At 38.5% G+C, this 22479-nt stretch overlaps 1 protein-coding gene across 6 annotated transcripts in view; it reads left to right on the plus strand.

Annotated features, from left to right (window-relative positions):
• The window catches only part of LOC134534196 (longitudinals lacking protein-like), a 287153-nt gene that overhangs the window by 262126 nt on the left and 2548 nt on the right, over positions 1–22479 (plus strand). Inside the window, exon 5 of one of the 6 annotated variants that reach the window (XM_063372371.1) lies at positions 20435–20563. The exons of 1 other annotated variant lie outside the window; for it this stretch is intronic. In XM_063372371.1, the coding sequence (XP_063228441.1) occupies positions 20435–20563 (129 nt within the window). Of the gene's footprint in view, positions 1–2316; positions 2850–10656; positions 13197–15813; positions 16515–20434; positions 20564–22479 lie in introns of those variants that run through there. 4 more of the 6 variants (XM_063372389.1, XM_063372377.1, XM_063372379.1 and 1 more) reach the window with 4 other exon arrangements.

Consider the following 22479-nt stretch of genomic DNA (forward strand, 5'->3'; position numbering starts at 1 on the left):
AAATCTCTGCGTAGCTAAACTCCATAGAAAATTCATTAAAAATATTTTTATTTTTCAGGTACATAATTCACCTTTCTATCACAATCAACATGGTTTTCTCCCCATCTTAATTACAGCATTTAACTTTTGTAGCTCAGAATGGTAAACATTCAGGTAGCACCTGCATTTGCTGTGGGTCAGGTTTATGGACTGTGGAGTACAGTGTGAGATAAGTGCTTGAGTGCAAGTTGTACTCACTTATATCATTGATTTTTAGTGCTGCTGCATTATAACTAATGTTTTGAACAAGCTGTGGTTTCATTTTTCTGTGATACCTTAATTTGTTAAAAATACAACATCTGGTGATACACAGGGGCAGTGAAGGTTCAGATCTTTTTGATCCACAACTCTCTCCTCGCAGTCTTGTACTATAGCCTTGCAATTCTGTCATAGTGTATAATAGTGTCCATGTTCTGAAACAGAAAAGTCTCAATTGCTTACATCCAACAATAGAAGTAATAATTTAACTGTTGTCAAAAACTGTCTGTAAATAAAATAACAGTAGAGTCTCACTTATCCATCATCAACAGGCCAGCAAACATCAGATAAGCTTAAATGTCTAAATGTAGGGTGGTGTTAAGAAAAAGCATTACATACATTCACCTTGTGAGCTCGGATATTTTTAATCGCACCAATACATGATAATTGTGTAAGTAAAAAGTATTATAAGAAAATTAACTATTCATTCTTGAGATAATCACATTTTATTGCATAAATTACATTATTAATCGAACATGTACCATACCAGGACACACCTTTGGTACGTTTCACTGTGTTCCCCTTGCACATCTCAGCACAGCACCCAGCGTTCCGCGGTGGCCCGAAAAATATGGCATTCCTCATTTGCGGTTGTAATCCGTCATTTAAGCTGTTCAGTTTCGGGGACACACCACAACGCCGAAATACCACAACGCCAAACATACAATAACGCCGAAAACCATAATGCCGAATGCCAAATTGACTACAACGCAGACAGCTAGAAAACTGCTGTGTACCACAACGCCGAATTACCACAACGCTGAAATACATTAACACCGAAATATGTCATTGCAGGACTGCCACAAAGGTTAGGTTAGGTAAGGTTAGCACACAAATTCATTCAGTTGTTTTTGTTTTCTCCTGTGGCCCCCCCTCCCCGCAGCAACATTTTTCGGCGTTACTGTATTTCGGCGTTGTGGTACACAGCAGTTTTCTAGCTGTCTGCGTTACGCTCAATTTGGCAATCTGCGTTATGGTATTCGGCATTATTGTACGTTCGGCGTTGTGGTAATGACCCTTCAGTTTCTAGCGTAAAGTTTTTCACGCAGTGCTTTGTGGAACACCGAGCCAGTCTCGTGGTAGATGCGGAGTGGCTACGTTTGATGACTTCATCTACACGTTGCACAGTGTTCTGTTGTTACGGGTGGCCTCCCTGGACGTTGTTGATCTGCAGAACTGCTGGTTCGCTGGGATTTGTTCACCAAGGTCTTGATAGCTAATCCGGTGGGGCCCGGCTTCCGAAACTTACGGGGGTGCAATCTGTCTGCACCTGTCCATATGTCACTCCACGCCACACGACCACACGCAACAATTGTTTATTCTTCTGTTGTTAACATTGTTTCACCTTACCTGCATGAAAACATAATTTTTTAAATGATTTCACTGATTATGACAAGAATGTATAGTTACTTTATGATAGCTGTCATTAGCTGTACACTGTTATGAATGAAAGCTAAAAGTCAATCTTTATTCCTCCAAGTTCAGCTTTCACTTTTCTTTAAAATCCTTAGTATGTCTTTGAAAGCTGTATCATCTTCGTTATTGTTTGATTTTTTTTTTATTCATTTATATATTTATTTATTATTTATTTATCTTCAATCTATCTGTGTGTGTGTGTGCTCAATAGTATTTTAAACATATGTATTCCATATACTTTTAACACACAATGGAAAATCTGTTGAAGACAGAATCAGTAAAAGCTCTGTTTTCACGCTAATGTTTTGCACAAGCTTTGCGTATTGGTTTCAGGACAATGCAACATTTATTGTGACCTTGTATACAACATATCACCTTTAGAAATCATCTCATTTTTTAGTTTTTAGTGATATTCAATTTTAACATATATAAATAAAATACAAAAAAAGTACGAAAATCCTGTATCAGATGACATTAACTAAAGAAAATTGTAATTTATCCGTACAAAGGTTTTGCTGCAGATTCGGTTGTATCAATGTCATGAAAACATACCAGTTTCGATGTATAATCCAGTGACAATATTCTGTTCCCTTTTCTCCCCAGGCATGACGTCAGCGGACTTGCTGCGCGCACTGTCGCTCGACCTCGGCCACGGAAAGCCGCGAGCGAGCTTCGAGTGCGCGCGGTGCGGCAACCGCTACGCGCAGCGCGGCAACCTGAACCGCCACGTCAGGTTCGAGTGCGGCCAGGAGCCGCAGTTCCAGTGCTGCCACTGCTTCAAGCAGTTCAAGCAGAAGATCAACTGGAAGGTCCACATGCTGCGAGCCCATCCCCAGCACTGCATCTAGTTGCCCCGCCCTCCACCGTCCACTTCCACAGAGACCCGAGTCTGTGACTTTTATTGCTTTTTACAGTTCTGAGTTGTCATGAGTGTTGAACCCTCGATTGATGCTACGAGAAGATGAGCATAATAGTGAAGATGTTAAGAGAAGTAAGGATGTCTAGGAATGAGGCAAAATATGTTTGGCTGAATTTTATGCTTTAATACTTTGGTAAACAAAACAAAATTTGTGTAGCGCATCTGTAACTGGCAGGTATATTTTTATTTTATTTAATAAAATGGTTTGCTAAATGTTCGAGTTGTGTATTTTATGGGGGAAACCTACGCACCGGCTGGTATTATCTGGTACAGACGAAAGTACAATGCTAAATCTAAATTGGAGATTATTCCGACGCTGCTTCTAGTCGATGAAACATTTGCATTACAGAAGTGTGAAAAATTAGGCAAGTACTGAGATTGCGGAACTGTATTTTATAGTAAACTTAGTAAAATATTGAGTTGGTATGTACTTGTCACTTATTTTGTTCTAGCTTGAAGGACCATATCGTCTTTGCCTTGTGTTATGTTGTTTTGGCATTGCTCCTTTATGATAATGTGTTTGTTTGTGTATTATTTTTAAGTCTTCCATCGAAGAAAATATCTGAGGCTTGTTTCTGTTATGAGAGGTATGATGAAGGTAACTTACAAATTCACATTAAATGAATTCCTACTGAAACCTTACAACCTGAGTTGTTTGTCTAGTACACACGTTCTACCTTTGTGACACTACTTACAATCATTTAATATTTATTTTCCAAAAATTATTTAGTTTGTTCCGCATCCACATACTTTGCTGCTCATAATGAAATTCAATATTACTGGGAATTAACCCTTTGTTTGAATTATAGATCACATTGTAATGTTATATGATTTAATAGGTTTTCAAATTGCTTATCTGCAGGTTCCATGAACCAAACTGTTATTAGTAAAGTGATTTGTAATTTTTTTCTTGTCATTTTTCCATTTAATTATTTCCTTTAACATTCTTTATTTTTATATATATGAATATGAATTATTTTATTTCATATTATGATTATTGTTATATGTATGATTTTGTAGTATTTTTTGCAAGTAAAGTACATGAGCTAACCTTGTATTAATGATAACGTACAAAGTAACACACCTGGTTATATAACATGGCACTTATGTAAAACTGTAGTTAAGTAAATAATTAAACAGTGTGTCAGGGGAAGAGTGGGCACACACTCTATCTGCCGGGTTGTTACATTATAAATTTTTATTTATTTATTTACCAGTACTGATAGTACTGGTAACTAGTACTGGTAACTAGTACTGGTAACTAGTACTGGTAGAAAGCAATAAAAAATTTTAACAAAAATGTTAAAATAAAAGTTTAATTGCATGACACATAAGCTCCTTGCTTACTCCAAAACAACTAAGTAGTCAACATTTTAACCACCAAAGATTAATATAATATTTATATAACATACGTACTGGTATAATTATACTTCACCTAATCTGTGCAACACTGTAACTAATCCATGTGAAATTTATGGCAATAAATTTACACACCGTAAAACCATATTCATAATATTTAAAAAGATATTTATCAGAATGTGTTTTTATAGCACTGTTTGAACAACTAGTTGAAAAAGTGTGATTTATAAACATTGTAGGGTTTTTTCGTGAACTCTCTTGGAATAACAATTATTAATTTCCCAAAAAATTTTAAGAATCTGCATGTCATGTTTCACGTCTAATGATATCGCTATTGACAGGAAATTAAATTCAAGTAAATTTAAAATCATTATGTACCAAATTTATATCCTGTTTTACATTCTGGTGTACTCAAAACTGAAACTGACACGCTTCCCATGAAGCATGCATTGGAACTATGTATGTCAACAAACTGGAAGCACCCCACAACACTGATTGTGCAGAAAGCTGGTTTCATGGTGTGGATGGGACTAGATAGTACTTGCTAGCATACCCGGCCTGTCTCCACAGGTAATAGGCACTATGTCTCCACAGGTCACAACACCTCTGTATCCACAGTTCATAGCCACTGTGTCTTTTCAGGTCACAGCCACTCAGTCTCCACAGTTCATAGCCACTGTGTCTTCACAGGTCACAGCCAGTCTGTCTTTGCAGGTCACAGCCAGACTGTCTCCACAGGTCACAGCCACTGTGTCTCCACAGGTCACAGCCACACTGCTGGGCTAAGAAGCAACAGTAGTCATCTTGGACTTAACCCAGACACCCCAGGATTGTGCAGGCATTAAGCCCAGTTCCCCACAACCCGCCGGCGTCTGGCTAATCGGATCTCTCTCATCGCCAGATTGCGCTTTCGTCATTCCTTGGGATTTCTTCATGCTTTAATTCCTGGCCTGACAGCTCAGGAATTAGAAAACCCTCGCAACTCAATCAGTTACCACTGGTAGTACCTTCAGGCATGGGCGCAAAACACGTTGAATTCTCAAGGGGACCCCGTGTTAATTCTCCCAGGGGGGAGGGGGAGCAGGGCTGTCCAAGAGTTTTGCACGTGGGTCTTAACTGGACAAGGTGCTTGTATGTTTATACTGCCCATATTCTGTCCTGTATGCATGCAATATGCAGAAAACATTTAAAATATACAGAAAGTTTTCCATAAAACACAGTTTTGACATTTGTTTTCATCAAACCTGGTTCACGGTCACGATTTTGCAAGTGCAAGCGGGTCCCCTCAGTGAGGGGCTTCTTAATTCCATGGGGGCCCGGGCCCCCCTGGCTCCCCCAGATCAACACCCATGCTTTTAGGTAATCAAGGATAAATTTTCAAGTATCAGAACTGATAAACAAAAAAAAATTATTTACCAAAAACATACTTGCGATTAGCCGCAACAAGGAATTCTGTACATGCCTTTCTCATTGTTTTGAGAAGATGTACATTTTTTAGCAATGGATATTTAATATTTCATCAGGTGAAAATATTCTTGATTATGTATATATGTATATCCGAGAAATATAAAAATAAACAAATAATAATTAACAGAAACCAGGATGAATAATCAATTATGCTCAAAATATGCATGGCCAGTCCTGTATGATGACATAAACATGCCCCATGTTTGTTTTTCCTCAAAGATAAAAAAAATTAAATACTTAAATATTCATAAGTCCTCACTTCAAATTCGTGTTCAACCAGTCCCAATATATTCATCATAGGGAATTTGAAACAGTCAAAACAAACAAGTTAACTTTATCATTTCTAATAAAACCGTGTTTAGTAAAAGCATTTTAAATCATAAATCTTGTGGAAATAATAAATTGAATTATTTTTAAACTAATTTACTTTTGATATACATACTATCTTGTTATTAAAATATAGTAAGCATTAAAACTCGGAATGCCTTAAAAAATTAAATTAAATTTTCTCTGAGCTTATTAGAATGTATAAAATAAAATCAGCAAAGGATAGTTCTAGTTGGTGGCTAGTGAGAATGATGTGAAAGTGCCGGTTGTGAACTCGCCACAGACAGATACGGTGAGAGCGCACAACCGGGCGTGCTCCTGACACGAGCGTGGTGTGCTTACAGCGGCAGACGGCGAGTGGGGGCTGCGGTGGGGTCCGGGCGGGTTCCCCTGCGAAACCTGCGGCAAGTCGTACCGCTGGAAGAGCACGCTCAACAGGCACCGGCGCGTCGAGTGCGGGGGCAAGGACCCCCTCCACCAGTGCCCCTTCTGCCCGTACCGGGCCAAGCAGCGGGGCAACCTCGGGGTGCACATCCGCAGGCACCACCCCGAGGTCCCCTAGCAGTGCCCCAGGCTCCGGTTCTGTGCCACGGCGTGACTAGGAACAAGGCCACTGAAACTGGAAGCACACCAACTCTAGAATGTCTCCGTTGTGTAATCCTAACAATTTCTCAAACAAAATGTATTTAGAAAAGAAAGATAGTACCAATTTGTATGGCATAAGTCAAAGGGGAAGCAACGCAATCATGTGTCAGCTGGGAGCAGTGTCTCTGCAACTGCTCACCGATGAAATGCATTATATTTTTTTTTTATGACTATTATGGTTTTTCATTTTTGCTTTCTTGGTTTTTACATCTTTTCCTACTTTGTGGGCCTGAAATTCAAATTTTTTTTCAAGAGTACCACACAGATACATTATCGCCTAAGTTAAAATAATAAATTTATTTTGCCTATCATTATAAGAAAACAAGTACATATTTTTTTCAAAAACCACTGAAAAGTTTACTTTGCTTATCACACTAATTATCATTCTGATTATAAATTTATTTGCTGCTCTGCCTAGTACCTATTTTATATTCTTCAGAGTCATTACACCAAGTATCGTAGAATCCTTGTTATTGAAGAAGTTTAGTGTCTAGTTCTACAACCAATTATTCTAAACTGAAAACCAATAGCAGAAAAAAACACTCATTTTGGACCTAGCGAGACTGCTTTCGAGGTTAATTTGAATTGTATAAAACTAAAGAACAATGAACTTGATTTATTATTTTGAATCTATGAAAGTAGAATGATATCAAAATAACTGCATGCTCCTATTTACACTTTTTTGTACAAAATATAGTGTATTTTTTATTGACAGCAGGTTTGTATATGGGCATTAAAACCACTTAATTAATGCACAAAAAATAAATTTAAAAACACAACAGTGCTTACACCATAAATGTTTATAGGAGATATTTATGAGTTCGATGTAACTAACGCCTAGTCAAGCTTTTACTTTACAGGTCAGTGAAATAATTACTATCATATCTTTTTTTTCTGGTAAAATTTTTTTATAATGTTCAGAAAGATTTTTTTTTTTTTTCAATAATTTTATTTTATCTTCATAATTCTCACAGTTTTGTCTTGCAAACCCCATCAGCTAACAGTAACTTTTAACAGCTACAAATAGGACTATGTTTAGTACAACCCAGTTCTTCAAACACAAAGAATTCAAAAATTATGTTTATGTTTTTTTTTTTGTTTCTGTCATTCTTTGTAGCTATACTTGTAGCACGTTGGCGAACATGGGACTGTATTAACTACATCAGAAACTTTTTATATGCTGTACGCAATTTGGAAAATAGAATGAGAGAAAATGTCCTGTGATTACTGTGACAGACAAGCCATGCTCCACCACTGACCTGGCCCTAACATCCAATATGGAATCAGTGCCTCTTCGGAGGAAACTTATTTATTGCTGATGGGTTAGTCTTCCATCTGGCAGCTTCCAGGATATCTCCAAGCAGCAGTGAATACAACTTCAAAGGGGCCCGTCGAGTCATATTCCACACATGTTGAGTGGAAGCAAGTGTGAATACTCACCTCTCTTCCTATTACTAACTTTACAGTATTTAACTATAAATTGTCATTTAATCTATGTACCATTGGTCGATAATGTCCATCACTTAATTGAGTGTGTTTAGTTGCATTGTAATATGTAATGTATTTCAACTGTTCAGTTACCTGCTGACACAGTGTAGTAGTTTCTATTATCTTTTATACATTATTTGTATCCTAGAATGCTATGTCATGTCATGTTATGTAAGTGCATGCTATTATATGTTAACATAAATGCAAAAAATAAATCTTTAAAAAACATATATTTATTTTTTATTAAAAGATTTTTACAACTGACTTTTTTCATGTTATAATTTCTTTTGTCCATATACAACCCTTTTAATAACAAAGTTAAGAAGTTTTTGCACATAACTATATAAAATAATTATACTGTTGATGTATGAGCATGCATGGTTTGAGAATTTCAGGAAGTGTTAGTGGTTAACAAGGCTAAATAAAGTCCATGGGGAAACATCTCAACATGGTTCTACTGTATTGGTCATGTGAAAGAGCCGGTGTGCCTAGGATAGATTAAGGTTTCCTGACCAGCCATGCATAGCTAGCTTTTTTTTATTATAGGTAGAGGTCAGTGACTTAGGCATAACTCACTAAATAGTGATTTTACCACAGTTTACACCGTATAATACAAGAAGACTAGGTCAGCTTTTTATCGATGAAAATTGGACAATATTGCACTTTCATTTGAGACGTGATGACGATTGGTCTAGAACATGGAAGTAGAATTACATTTCTTATTCACGTGCAATATAAAAATTTTCGGGTGGCATTTTACAAGACAAATAAGTTAGTGTAGAAATAGCCTCTCTGTATGCAGTGTGTGTGTGTGTTTGGGGGGGGGGGGGGGGGATCATAGAATTTGTCTGAGTTTATCAATGTATGAATTTAAAAAATAAAAAAAAAGAGAAGAAAACTGCTGTAAGCAATGGTGAACGAAGTGGAAGAATGAAATGTTTGTGGGGGGGGGGGGGGGGGGCCTCCAGCTGAGAGCCAGGATCTTGTAAAATAGTAGTTTTTCCTTTCAAACGATAGAGAGGGGGCGAGATCAGTTTTAACAGCCAGCCTCTGAATTCTGCGGCAGAAGAAGAGACCATATCGTAAGTAAACAGCGCGATGGATACAGCACCAATGAACACCGACACTGCTGTCTGGTGACTTGAACTGTAAAAACGAGGCTCAAACAGAGTTTTAAAGCACACCAGACTCCCTGCAGCAGCAACATAAATATAGTCGGTTGTGTATGATCCGTACAAAGACAACATACGGACGGTCACACATATTTATGACGAGTGGCAGCTTAAGCTCTACACTTGGGCAAAAAATTCTCGTGCTGTACACCGGAAAATACAATACTTTGTGTTCTCATTTGCTGATTTTCTGCTTAGCTGTAATCAAAAATTATTTACTCACCAGACTTAGAATATGAATTTATAGTCATATGTCATTTGCATATGTTTTTTTAATTGCAAGTTTACTTATCAGCAGGAACTGAAGTAACAAGAAGATACTTTAATTGTCAATGCAACATAAGAAATTGCTGCTGACATAAAAAAAAAATCTTTAAATGTGCCCGTCTATTTGGCGCAGAATTTTTCTACAGAGTGTATGACGTACACATTTTTTAGATCACACTGTCTTCGTATGAAGAGAAAGCAATCTTTAGACAAGTTCAAAAGCCTACATTCAACACATTTCGTTACTTCATTTAAAATGACAAACTTGAAAAAAAAAAATTTTCATTAAAAATTTAAAAAAAAAACTATTTTAAGCTAAGCAAGAAATTAGTGAGAATGTTTCCTATAGCAGAGATCTAACACATTTGAAAACATTGTCCTTCCCCTTCATTGTAGGGATTGGCCAAATCTTTACTGGCAAGGAATTTTGTAGAACTGACGTCACTCTTAGTGCATCCATGCTTGTATAACAATGATGGTTATTTACCTGTTTGTTTAAACCTTTTTGTACCAGTTACACAAACCTCTGCAAAGTAACTCATTAGCCAGCACTTAAAATAGTTTCCAACTTTGAAAAGAATTTTAAACTGGTTTTGTTGCATCTCTGATTTTTATCGTGGCAGGACCATGACAGAAGTCAAAAACATCTTGTCCCCTCAAGTAATAGACGACTTGAGGTACCCGCCCTCTGACGTCACGGTGTCACGTGATACAACAGGAGAGGAGAGGAACTGTGGGAAACAAAACAGTTGCTTCCTAAAGTAGCATATGGCTGCAGTGACGCATTTAGTGAATCACTAATGCCTTTTCGTTAACACTTTTTAATAATGGTGCAATATTGTTGTCCCCCATTGTAAGAGCTCAAGTTTTACGCCTAGAATAGCATTCCACGCTTTTCCAAAAAAAAACCGAACGTTTAAAATCGTGGAAAATAAAAGTTCGAAGGGACTATTGAACATGTCCAGTCTTCGTGCCCAAGATGCTTGTTTGCTGAGATGTGGATGTATCAAATTTAATGTAGAAAATAGTTATTGTTACATGGTCAGTTATTCTAGTACCTACTACCCTAATCAGGGTTTGTTTTGTTTATTATGTCACAATGTTCAGCTGTCAAAGTGTGAATGTTTTCTGAAGCACCTGTCAAAAATGTCACAACTTATCGTGAACAGTGTACAAAAATCACTTTCGGTGTGTTTTAATTTTGCAGCGTTCGTTGTCGAAAGTTCTGACTTTCAAGAAGATAAATTTTTTTTTTGGGAACTGTACCTGATACCCTTTTTCTCGCCACGTTGCTTCCAGGAGCGGCAGACATCGAGTCGTGGCTGGAGAGGAATGCCGTCGGCTTCAGCCCGCCGCGGCCGCCCGGGGGCCAGCTGTTCCCGTGCCGCTCCTGCGGCCGCGTGTACCGCCAGTCGTGCTCGCGCTGGAAGCACGAGCGCTACGAGTGCGGCCGGGCGCCCAGCTTCCCCTGCGAGTTCTGCAGCTACAGGGCCAAGCACCGACACCATCTCGCCAAGCACGTCGCGCGGCTGCACCAGGGCGTGCCTTGGACGCCCCTGCAGGGGTTCGACCTGCCCCCCTGCGACAGCTGAGGACTCACGCGCTTGCTTCACTATCTGTATCCGGCCCTGTCGCAATAAAGTTCCGCTACTCGAGCTCGAATTGGTTCCATGCTTCCTCAAACATCGTATCATGTCCCGAAGTGCTGGTGAGTGTTCAGCACCCACTTGGGCTACCTCGTAGCAGATGTGGTGTGAAGTGATGCAGTGTTTGCCGTTGAGTCTGACGCGCGTGCCCTTCTTCAAGTTCGTACTCTGCGCTAGTAACTTCCGAGCCTAAAAGGGTGTTGCAATGCTGACCATTGTTGTGCTATCGTCGACGACTTAACTGATATGCATCTTGCTTCTAAAAGGTGTTTTCTACGTGCTAGGTAATGCACAGAAAGGCTCATGAGCATGGAACTGCCAGATGTGATGGTATCCAAACTTCTTGGATACGGATTCAGTGCCCATGATTTGATTAATGAGTTAATTCATTGACCAGGCTCAAGAAATTACTGGTCTCGTGTACTCGCTACCGTGAGTGTGGTGCCATAGCAAAAATGACCTGTTAAAAATCCCAAACCTGTAGTTAAAATGTTAGTTTAGTAATGGCAAAATGTTAGTACTGATGACTGATCAACACTAATAATTTCAAGCTCCAGAGAGTATGTTGCTGTGCAAAGCTAACTGTGTCCATAGGGAGGTAGTAGCACAGTTAGTCCTGTTAGTAATGGGAGAGTAGCTACATTTTTCCACTGATCCTGATATACTCCATTATTTATTTTTCAGCCAGCATCAGCCAGTTATACAGCTGGACCCAGAAAAAGCTCAACGCCCTTCCTGGGAGCCTGCCCGACCTTTTCAAGTCGTTCCCGTGCCGTACGTGCGGCAAGACTTACCGCCAAAACTCTTCGCGGAGAAGCCACGAGCGCTACGAGTGTGGTCAGCAGAGAAGCTTTCCCTGCCCGTTCTGCGACTACAAGGCGAAGCACAAGCACCACCTGACCAGCCACGTGTTGTGTCGTCACCAGCAGCAGAATGTTGCGAGCCACGAGTCCAGTGTCTCCAAGCCAACACACTAGGAGACAACTGTGTATCCCGTGGTATCTACCCCTGCCCTTTCTGCGACTACAAGGAAAAGCACGTGCTGCGTCGTCACCAGCAGCAGAAGGTCGCGAGCCAAGAGTCCAGTGTCTCCAAGCCAACACACTAGGAGACAACTGTGTATCCCGTGGTATCTACCCCTGCCCTTTCTGCGACTACAAGGAAAAGCACGTGCTGCGTCGTCACCAGCAGCAGAAGGTCGCGAGCCAAGAGTCCAGTGTCTCCAAGCCAACACACTAGGAGACAACTGTGTATCCCGTGGTATCTACCCCTTCCCTTTCTGCGACTACAAGGAAAAGCACGCGCTGCGTCGTCACCAGCAGCAGAAGGTCGCGAGCCAAGAGTCCAGTGTCTCCAAGCCAACACACTAGGAGACAACTGTGTATCCCGTGGTATCTACCCCTGCCCTTTCTGCGACTACAAGGAAAAGCACGTGCTGCGTCGTCACCAGCAGCAGAAGGTCGCGAGCCAAGAGTCCAGTGTCTCCAAGCCAACACACTAGGAGACAACTGTGTATCCCGTGGTATCTACCCCTGCCCTTTCTGCGACTACAAGGAAAAGCACGTGCTGCGTCGTCACCAGCAGCAGAAGGTCGCGAGCCAAGAGTCCAGTGTCTCCAAGCCAACACACTAGGAGACAACTGTGTATCCCGTGGTATCTACCCCTTCCCTTTCTGCGACTACAAGGAAAAGCACGCGCTGCGTCGTCACCAGCAGCAGAAGGTTCGCGAGCCACGAGTCCACTTTCGCCGAGCTCAAAATTTTAACCTTATTCACTACTTGTTCTCTTGTAGCTTTTTATATTTTGAATTTATTCAATCGAAAGCATTTAGACTGTTGATAAGTGGGAAATAGGTATAGGCTAAAAAATTCATATGTAAATACAATTTAAAAGAGACACAATTATGTACATATGACTTTTCTTGAAAGATCAAACCTGTGTCATACACTACACAATGAAGACTATAATTTGATAATTGGAAGAAAAAAGGTCACATTAATACCAAAATGAATTTTGTCTCCTATCAGATACTCAGGCATATTATTAAGTGACATTTAAAACAATAATTCTTGCTCTCACTCGTCTTGTATACGTAAAAATTATAATGTGTATTGTAATTACCTACTTGTTTGTAAAGGTACATCATTGTTATGTATGCAGTCTTTCAAAACAAATAAATTCATAGTGTGAGAATGTTTTCTTTCAACCCTATGGGAATGTATTTTTATCGTAATAAAATTTCATGTTTTTCTGGTGAAAATGTTTATTTAAAAATAGTGATAAATTATATGTTAAAATATTTGAAACATTTTAGAGAAATTTTATCAGTCTTCTAACATAAGCAGTAAATAATGCAATTAAAATTATTAAAAAATTTTTAAAAAATTTTATTTTGATTTTTGATACTCAAGGATGTGAATTTTTTTAATACCTCTATTAAGCTTTATTCAATAAAAAAAAATTAAATTGAAACTTTTAGATTTTAAAGAATTTTTTTAAGGAAATATGTAAAGAAATAATTATTTTGTTGATGTAATCTATTTGAATAGTACATATTTGCTACTGGAAAACTAAAACACAAATAAATTTTTATAATTATTTCACATAGGTAGTCATATAATATTTAATTACTTTAAATATTTTTTTTTGTTGGTTTATAAGTGGTTAGGTTCTAGAATAGTAAAATATGAGTAAAAGTAAGTAATAAATTAAAATTTCATTAAAATTGTATTAACAGAAGGGTGCTGACCGAATTTACAAATGATTACCAACTGTATCGCACAATAAATCAAGAAATATGCCTTTGGCAGACAATTGTTTTCCTCAAGTTGAGGCAAAGCATGACAATCTCTGCTAAAGGTACAAGAAAAATTTGGATCAAATTTATCCCAGGAAAATTTAAATGTTTTTAGTTTAAGATATTATGTCGTTTCTCAGATCTATGTATAAATAAAGAGAAAACAATTACTGATGACGTGAGAGGTAAATTGTAATGAATCATGTATAAAAACCACACTCAAAAAGAAATACAATTCTCATTAAAGGAGCTGTCAACTTACACAAATTTCTGTTATATATTGTATTGTAACTGAAAGGTTCACTTAATGCAAATTTTGTTGTACAAATCGTGACGTCTAAGCAGATGCAAGTTCCAGATATATGCTGTGCTGAAGTTTCCAACTCAAGCGTGATGTCTCTTTTGTTAGGCTGGAGCCAAATAGTTGTGCTTTAATCACTGCACTCTTTCTCTGCAAGGCACTTAAGCAAACCTCTTCGTTTGATGCACGAGCTCCGAGACCGTGGGGGCACTAAAGATGAACGTGGTTCGTACGTCACACGCCTCTTCGCCATTGTGCGCTAGGCTCCGAGCTGGCATTCAGGCTTCACTTTGATACTGTGCCTCTATAGAACTACCATTTTGTAGGGAGATAACAGATTCAAAGTCTCCTTGCTCATCACTTACAATAATATGTCCAATTATTTCATACAAAAAAATTTCACAAAAAAAAAACACTCATTTTTTATTATTTTTTTTATTTTTTACTGTCCAAAAAATACATTACAACAACTAAACAATGAAATAATTAATGGTGCTTAATATTTTATCCGTAGTCGAAAATTATTCAGCGTGAAAGTAGGTGTGTGGTGAGTACGTGGTATAGGCTGCTTTACGCAAGTTGCCCAATTGCGGTAGGGCCTAACTGTTGTGGTGCTCCTCCAAGTGGTGCCTAACGAAGGGCAGTGCCAACATACTTGCAGTGTCTGCATTGTCTTTTGTATGCATAAGTCGTGCTCGTTGTAAAGTCCCACACTGTCGGTTGGCATGTGACAAAATAAAAATTTTTTTAAAAAGTTTATTGTTTCGTTATTCTAAAATTGAGTCAAAAACTGCTGAGAGTAAAAAAAATTTAAAAAAAAAAAAAATTAAATAAAAAAAAATCTGTTCGAAAATGTATTGGAACTTTGAAAACTTGTGTATTTCACCAGAAGTCCTGGCACCACTGTTTCTAGCGAGATGTGATCAACCATCTCTTAGCTCCACCCATTGTCAGCAATAGCATTTCATCTTTCCAATCATGTGTTTCACCCGTGTGTTTACAACAATTCATATTAAAAAAATTTGTTTAAATACTTGAGTTTCCACTTTGTACGAGTTCTTTCTAACTTACAGAGTTAAAATTTAATATTCATTAAATTGTGTACATATTCAAATGATTGTAATTATTTGATTTATTTGAGGTTTATAATTGTGGAAAACAATATGGTTGCAGAAGTTAAATATTTACAGAAGTTCCAAATAACTACGTCTGGGATACGTTGTTCCCAGCCATGCTTTATTTATGTGCCTGGCACCCTTTCTGTAAGGAAAACTGTGTACACTAACAGCTTTATTTTTGCCAGCATTTTTCTTACACTTAATAGTTACTACAGTGTGAAGGCAGTATTCAGAACCCCTCTTAACGCAACTAACAGGGAGACTACACAGTGGCAGATTAGTGAGAGGATACTTATGAATATGTAGTGCGCGACAACCTACGATGACATCATCAATGCCTGGTAGATTACGCAGAACAGTTGTTGCATCACGATACAGTTATCAATGATATCATTTTCTCTTTACAATTATTAGTGTATGTTCATGTGTAATTTGACCACACATTCCTTCAGGTGGATACTCAACTCTTACTGTTGTATTTTTCCTGCAAATGAAATAGACAATCATAATATTCATCATTTCTTCAAATCATTCAGCAGGGTGATTTATTTTTAGAGCTTGACTTCAGTTGTAAATTCATGTTTTATTTTTCAGCGTTTCTGCTTCCTTGGACGAGTCCCCCAGCTGGGGAGTTGGGGACTTGGAGCCTGCCGCGGCCGGGGCCTAAACGGTTCCCGTGCCGTACGTGCGGCAAGGGCTTCCAGGCCCACCGCTCGCGATGGCGGCACGAGAAGTACGAGTGCGGCAAGGAGGGCAGCTTCCGGTGCCCGCACTGCCCCTACAGCGGCAAGCAGAAGATACACCTCACCGGTCACGTCAAGCGGGTCCACGAAGCCCTCAGCTTCCTCTAGAGACACCCCCCACTCCCGGTGCCCACACTGCCCCTACAGCGGCAAGCAGAAGATACACCTCACCGGTCACGTCAAGCTGGTTCACGAATCCTATAAAATAGAATTGCAAAATCATCGTATTGTTAAGTAGGTATGCCTGTAGTGTAATTTTTTTTTGTTTATTAATTCTTTTATATCAGTGTCGTACTACCTTTCCATTATTTGTAACCTCAGCAATGTTTTAGTTAAACATAAGTTATCTTTACTTTGAAAAACATAATCTCTAATTAGTTTGTTTATTGTAAAGTGGGACTTCAGAAGTGACAAGGCTGGTTATATTTCAAACCTGAAAACATGTTTTAAACGTTTTTTGTCAAAAGAAATGATAAATATTACTTATTGTTATTATTATTAGGTTGTCTGTACTTAGTTTGTGAATAATAAATTTATGCATTATAAAAATCGTATACTTTTGTTTGTTTATTATTTTATTTAGTTCTTTTCACTATATGCTGACGTAACTTTGTGCCCTGCTTAGAAAGTCTTCCTGTTACCAACAAAAATTTTGTTAGAAACTCATAACATAAAAATTTTCTCTCCTTTCCCATTTAATACATGAGCAAAATCTTGATAATCTGTAAGACTTTTTTTATTTTTTTAGCAATTTGTCAAATATTATAGACATCCACAATCGTTTCTATTCCTTTTAAACTCCCACTTTTCTTCACTAATACTGCTGGTCAAATTCCATATTAAGGATGTGCATCCCAAAAAGTGTATTTTGTAGGCCTGTGTGAATATTAGTTTTTTTAGTTGAAATCGAATACGAAGACGAATACAAATATCAAATTATTTTCTAATACAAATATCGAAATCGATTAGTAAGAATTAAAATCCCACCAAAAAAATTTTTTCACTTGTAACAATTACATGTTGAAAGAAAAAGTAAATGTCTAGTGTAGTGGCTTCTGGGAAATATATAAATAATACTAAAGTAAAAGGTTGGTTAGGTTAAGTCAGCTAGAATTACTGTAGGTAATATTTTGTTGATATATTCAAATTTGGAAAGGAATATACAAATAATTATTTTTCATGGTATTCTAAAAAGGATCAGCAAAAAAAAATTATATATATATAATAAACAGTGCAAAGTGAATATGTAAGGCAATTGAAGTATGTGTGAAGAAACTTCAAGAGGGTGGGTTTAAAAAGAATGCACAGTGAACGGTTTTAATCACTAGTTAAATATGATGTAGGTCTAAAAAAATTGTTAGCTTGTTTTTTTGAATTTTTTACTATGTGAAAATAAATTATCATGTTTATTAAAATATATTAACTATTATGGATTATATTTTTTGGCTTGTTTTAACTAAAGTTTAATAACACAGTAGCTACTAAGAATGTAACTCTCTTTTTCTGTCCAGGGTAATGTGTGGTGGTTAAGAGAGGTGAAGTTTCCCCCCCTTCTTTGTGTGCCCTTTTTTTTTGGGGGGGGGGGGGGGGTAGTTATCCGTGACAAGACAATTATTGCCTGAGCTGATAACACATCAGGTGTGTGTGTGTGGACCTGTAAGCGGACGTCTTTCACTGTGTATTATTTACCTGAAAAATGTTGTCATAGGTTGTCAGGCTTTAGAAGTCTTTGCTGTGAGTATGCGACCGGATGTTTTCCACAAGATCCAGACAAGTTGTTTCTATTTGCCACCCCGTTCTGAATGAAACTAATCACCGAGCTAGCCTGCCGTGTTTCTACCCTCTGATCTTTAACACCCGCGCAGTGTTTTGATTTTTATGGACACAATTTATCCTTATCAGCATGCTGTCAGTTCTAACGACCTGACGGACTCTCTTCTCGTAAAATTCTTTAGCTGATAACGTAGGTGTTAGTAATGGTTCTGAATAACTATGATAAATCCTGCTTTACTATATTGGTCTTCTCAAAGTTACGTGGCAAAAAAACTCCACATTAATAACACTAAAACATTACGAATATCTTGTGGAAATTTTTCCCTTCCCGACAAGAAAATCTTCTGTGATCCCGAAATTTTTCCAGACTTTTGAAATCCCACTGAACCATATTCGTAAATGACAATATTACGTGTTTCTTACTGCATGTAGTCTTGAGAAGCTACCTATTAAGCCAGATGGAGGAGATAGAATTTAGTTCACTTTCGAATAGTTCCCTGAGCTAGCCGTTACTCGCCTGGTTCCTCGATGCCTGGTGACCTGGAGTCCTCGGACACAAGTGAAACCCCTGGGATGATGCTGTTCCAACTCCGACGCACCGAGTGTACCTACTCGGCCAGGTACTTGGGACAGGATCTCAGCGACACTGACTGGCTCCGCCTCCAGAGCTGGTGTCGCGACTATTTCGACTCTATCAGGCCCTCGGCCACTCCGACTCGTTTGGGCGGCTCCTCTCTGGTAGCAAGCTCGGGACCAGCACGCGATCCGCTTGCACAGCGACTCATACCCCAGGTTGCCGGACTCGCGAGTGTGGCGAGTTCCTCAACTCACTCGACTGCGGAGACTCTCGTCATCGGTGGGCACAGGTTGCCCCTGCAGGTTCGTTCGTCATCTTGTTCAGCCCGGTTGCCAAAGGGTCTGGTGTGTGTCTCTCTCTGCCTTGCAGACTGTTCAAAGGTAGACGACTGTCGCGTGACGTCACCAGCGCGCCGGTACCCCCACTTCACAGTGTGCACAGCGGGATGAGATACCCAAGGCGGCGGTTACACTAGGCAAACTGATCGCAGAATCACCTGTACTGCCCACATTTAGGGCTTACTGAGCTACAGGGACAGGGCTTGGGACAATTCTGATCCAGGAGCGTAAGCGAAACTTCATTTTGGTTGCTCGGAGTGAGGGAAGGGATAGAATCAATCTGTCCACTGTTTTGTATTCAATTATATCTGAAGAAATATGTTGGTTATTTATTTATTTTACAAATAATAATAATAATAATAATAATAATTTACAGTCTACAAGTTAGGTATAGTAATTGAAAAAATGTAAATAATTTTAAATTACCTTATTCTCCCAAAATAAATTAACTCATGTCATTGTAATTTTTGTGGTAAATTAAAACTAATTTTTTTTTCTTTAAATGTTCCTACATTGTATATCAAAGTTATTCACATACATTTTCTGTATGATTTTTTTTTTTTAATTCAATAACAGAAATTAATTTGGTGAATTAATTTCAAATATGTTAAAAATATAAATTTTGTATAATGAGACATGTAGTCAACTATGTTGTTTTTGGTGATACTTTTTGTCTTAAAATTTAATGGTAAAGTAGTGCTCATTATTTCGGGGACTAGACCTTTCACGTAATCTAAATAAAGTCAATTTTTTTAGGTAATAAAAAACACTTTTGTGTCAAAAATTAGGAACCATGATTAATTGGAAATATTTCCAGTTAACTGTATATATTTCTTAATAATTGAAAAAAAAATAATTATTTATAAATGAAAAATCTAATTCTCTTATCAAAGCCCTCATTAATTAACCAAATCCTTTTGTTAATATACAAATGCAGATTAATTAAGAAAACTCATATTAAATCATACAAGATAATTTTTTAATTGACCAAAGAAATGTCCTCATTAATCATAGTTAAGCCCATTTAATTTAAATATCCTGATTGATTTCAATATCCTTGATTAATCCCTTGAAAATGTATATAATGGTACTGGCGAATTTACTTTGATACCTCTGTTTCAAAGTTTTATTTTTAGGTGAATAATTAATCTGCTTTGATTCAAAAACCATTTGATTCTGAATCCATTAATTTAACTATTACCATTGGAATTGACGGATTACAGAACCAACATCTACTCAACAGTAAATTATTTATTTTAGTTATTTCTTTAAACACTATTGTAGATGTATAGTAAGATACAGAACATCTCTCTCTCTGGTAATTTGTATGCTCATCAAATGCTATATAACAGGTTGCACCTAAGTTTAAAAAACTATATTTTTCAGGCTTACGATTGCATTTCTCTTGTCTGTATAGTGTTTTAGGTATTCACCACAATGTGTATTCACCCATTAGTAGTATTTTTCTCCAGTCAGAATTTGCAGACTCTTCAAAAACATTTTCATCCGATTCACATGTCTTAAATAGTTACAATAAATAGTACCTGGAATCTCTCCATTACTATAACAAATATTGTCTCAGATCATCACATTTCATTCTCCCAATGAGGATGCCATTCACAAAGTAGCCATAACCACTGAAGCCGCCTTGATATGTGTGTGCTAATTTCTGGTGCATTTGCTATACTTGTAAGGTGTTGTGTAGGTAAGGGTAATCAAAAAGGTGTTATTTTCTTGTCGTCCAATCCACAGCAGCATGGTACAGTGAATGTTCTTTTTTTTAGCAGGTGGCAAGGGCTCAGCAGTGCAAGCGTATCTTCACTCGGTGGACTCAGGGTTGTACCCGTGCCGCAAGTGCAACAGGCAATATCGGCAGGAGAGTTCCCGCAGGAGGCACGAGCAGTTCGAGTGCGGTAAGGTCGCCTCCCCTCCGGCGGCAAGCAACCTCTCCGTCCACCTCCAGCGGGTTCACTTAGCTGAAGGCCTTCGCTCTCTCTCGGCTGAGTGCCTCCCCCACCGGGCACCATCGGGCCAGGACTGTGGCGCGTGCACATTCAGGTGCCCCACCAAGCACGTTGCTTTGAGAAAATATACTTGTTCTGAAATTCAACAACTGTGTCATGCAGATACACACTGGAGCAGCCTTGGGTGGGCTCAGGTTGAACCCCACCATGCTGCAGGGATAGGCTTGTCGCGGCGGTAGGGACCCGCCTGTTCCTGACGCCACCCGACTTTCTAGCTTCTAGTAAGGGAGTACTTGGGCAGAGGGCGACACATCTGGGTTTGAGATTATTGTCGTGCATTGTGCCATGGATCATATTCGCAAGAAAATACTGTTCTTTCATGTATGTATTATTATTTTAATTACTTGTATACATCTGTATTGTTAAACAGTGTCATGTGAGTATTGTTTTAGCTTGAGTAACTAATTATTTTTGCTGGTAGAATGCTTTTCACGCTTTAGTTTGACATGGGTAATTATTTGTCACGTATATTATTATTTATTTGTTATGTGTGAACTGTTACGTTTAATTTGATACATGTAAAATTTTAAATTTATTGGTCACGTGTAAATATGTGAAGTCCAACTTAATAAACGTGTATATTTTTTCTATCGGAGTGTAGCTGTGGGCTAATGTGACTCAACAAAGTAGCATTGAGCTGGGCCCGGTTTGTATGCCATGCAATGACTTGCACATGCCAGATACCTACCTCGGACTCCACACGTCCGTACGGACAATTAGTTAAGCTACATAAACTATCTAATTATCTGCAAGCTTCATTTTAAGAATTATTTAAAATCAAATTTAATTGTACTTTGCGCAAGTTTTGTTTTAAATGTACAAGAAAAAAAAATTTCAGTACATATTTTTTATTTAAAGAATCTACAATTTATTTATTTGTGTGGAAAGGAGTTATTTTTCTGAGATCATACCCGCATCCTTACTATTCTCAGTTATTACCTCTTATTCTTGATGTTAGCTTGACCTGGGGCAAATTGTTATTAATTAGTCCCGTGGTGGGAAAGCCAAGTGAGGGCCTGCTCTTGCTGGAAATGGGCGCCACCATGTGGAAAGGGCACACAGACCCTCCTGAGACCCCTCTCAGGGTCTGATGTATCCCATGTGGGAGCAAGATATGGACCTCCCTCTTAGTTTCGAGGGCCACTTGCCAAGACCTGCCCCTCTCTCAGCGCCAGGCACGCTATAGTAATGAACGCAGTGGGCTCTTAGGGCGTCCCACACACCGCCATGTCGTAGGTGTTACACACGTGGACAAACAAAAAACAAGGACACAGTTTAACTCGCATGTCCAGATTTATTTAGAACTTACACACTCCTGTCTGTACATGTATTTTCTTAAGCAGGTAAACACCCCCAAGGACACAAATCGGTTTGCGGTGAGGTCGACACACGTGCCCACACAGACGCATTATGTAAGACTCGTTAATAGTTGATGAAGTAATTATTTAAACAGTTCGCCGGCTGAGAGTAGCCCTGAGGGTAAACGTAAACGATTAGAAAGACTTGTTTAATAAACAGAAGCTACTTATCAGTGCAGGCAAGAGACGATGTCCCCAGGGTGCTGACCCATCTGCTCTTGGCCGGTGGTGACTGTGGACTGGGGTGAGCGAGTGCTCTCTGTGGGCAACGTGGCATCTTTCACACCGAACGAGATTACCGTTACGTTTCACGATTACGTGCCAAGGGTTAATAAAGGTAAGACACATAAATACTAGTAAAAACATTGCAAGCTTTCTCATGGCTAGATCGTTTAATAACATATAGTAAATTAAAATTTAGGATTTAAATAAATTCTTGCTTTGGCT

This window comes from Bacillus rossius, chromosome 7 (genome assembly GCF_032445375.1).
Source record: "Bacillus rossius redtenbacheri isolate Brsri chromosome 7, Brsri_v3, whole genome shotgun sequence".
Lineage (NCBI taxonomy): Eukaryota > Metazoa > Arthropoda > Insecta > Phasmatodea > Bacillidae > Bacillus > Bacillus rossius.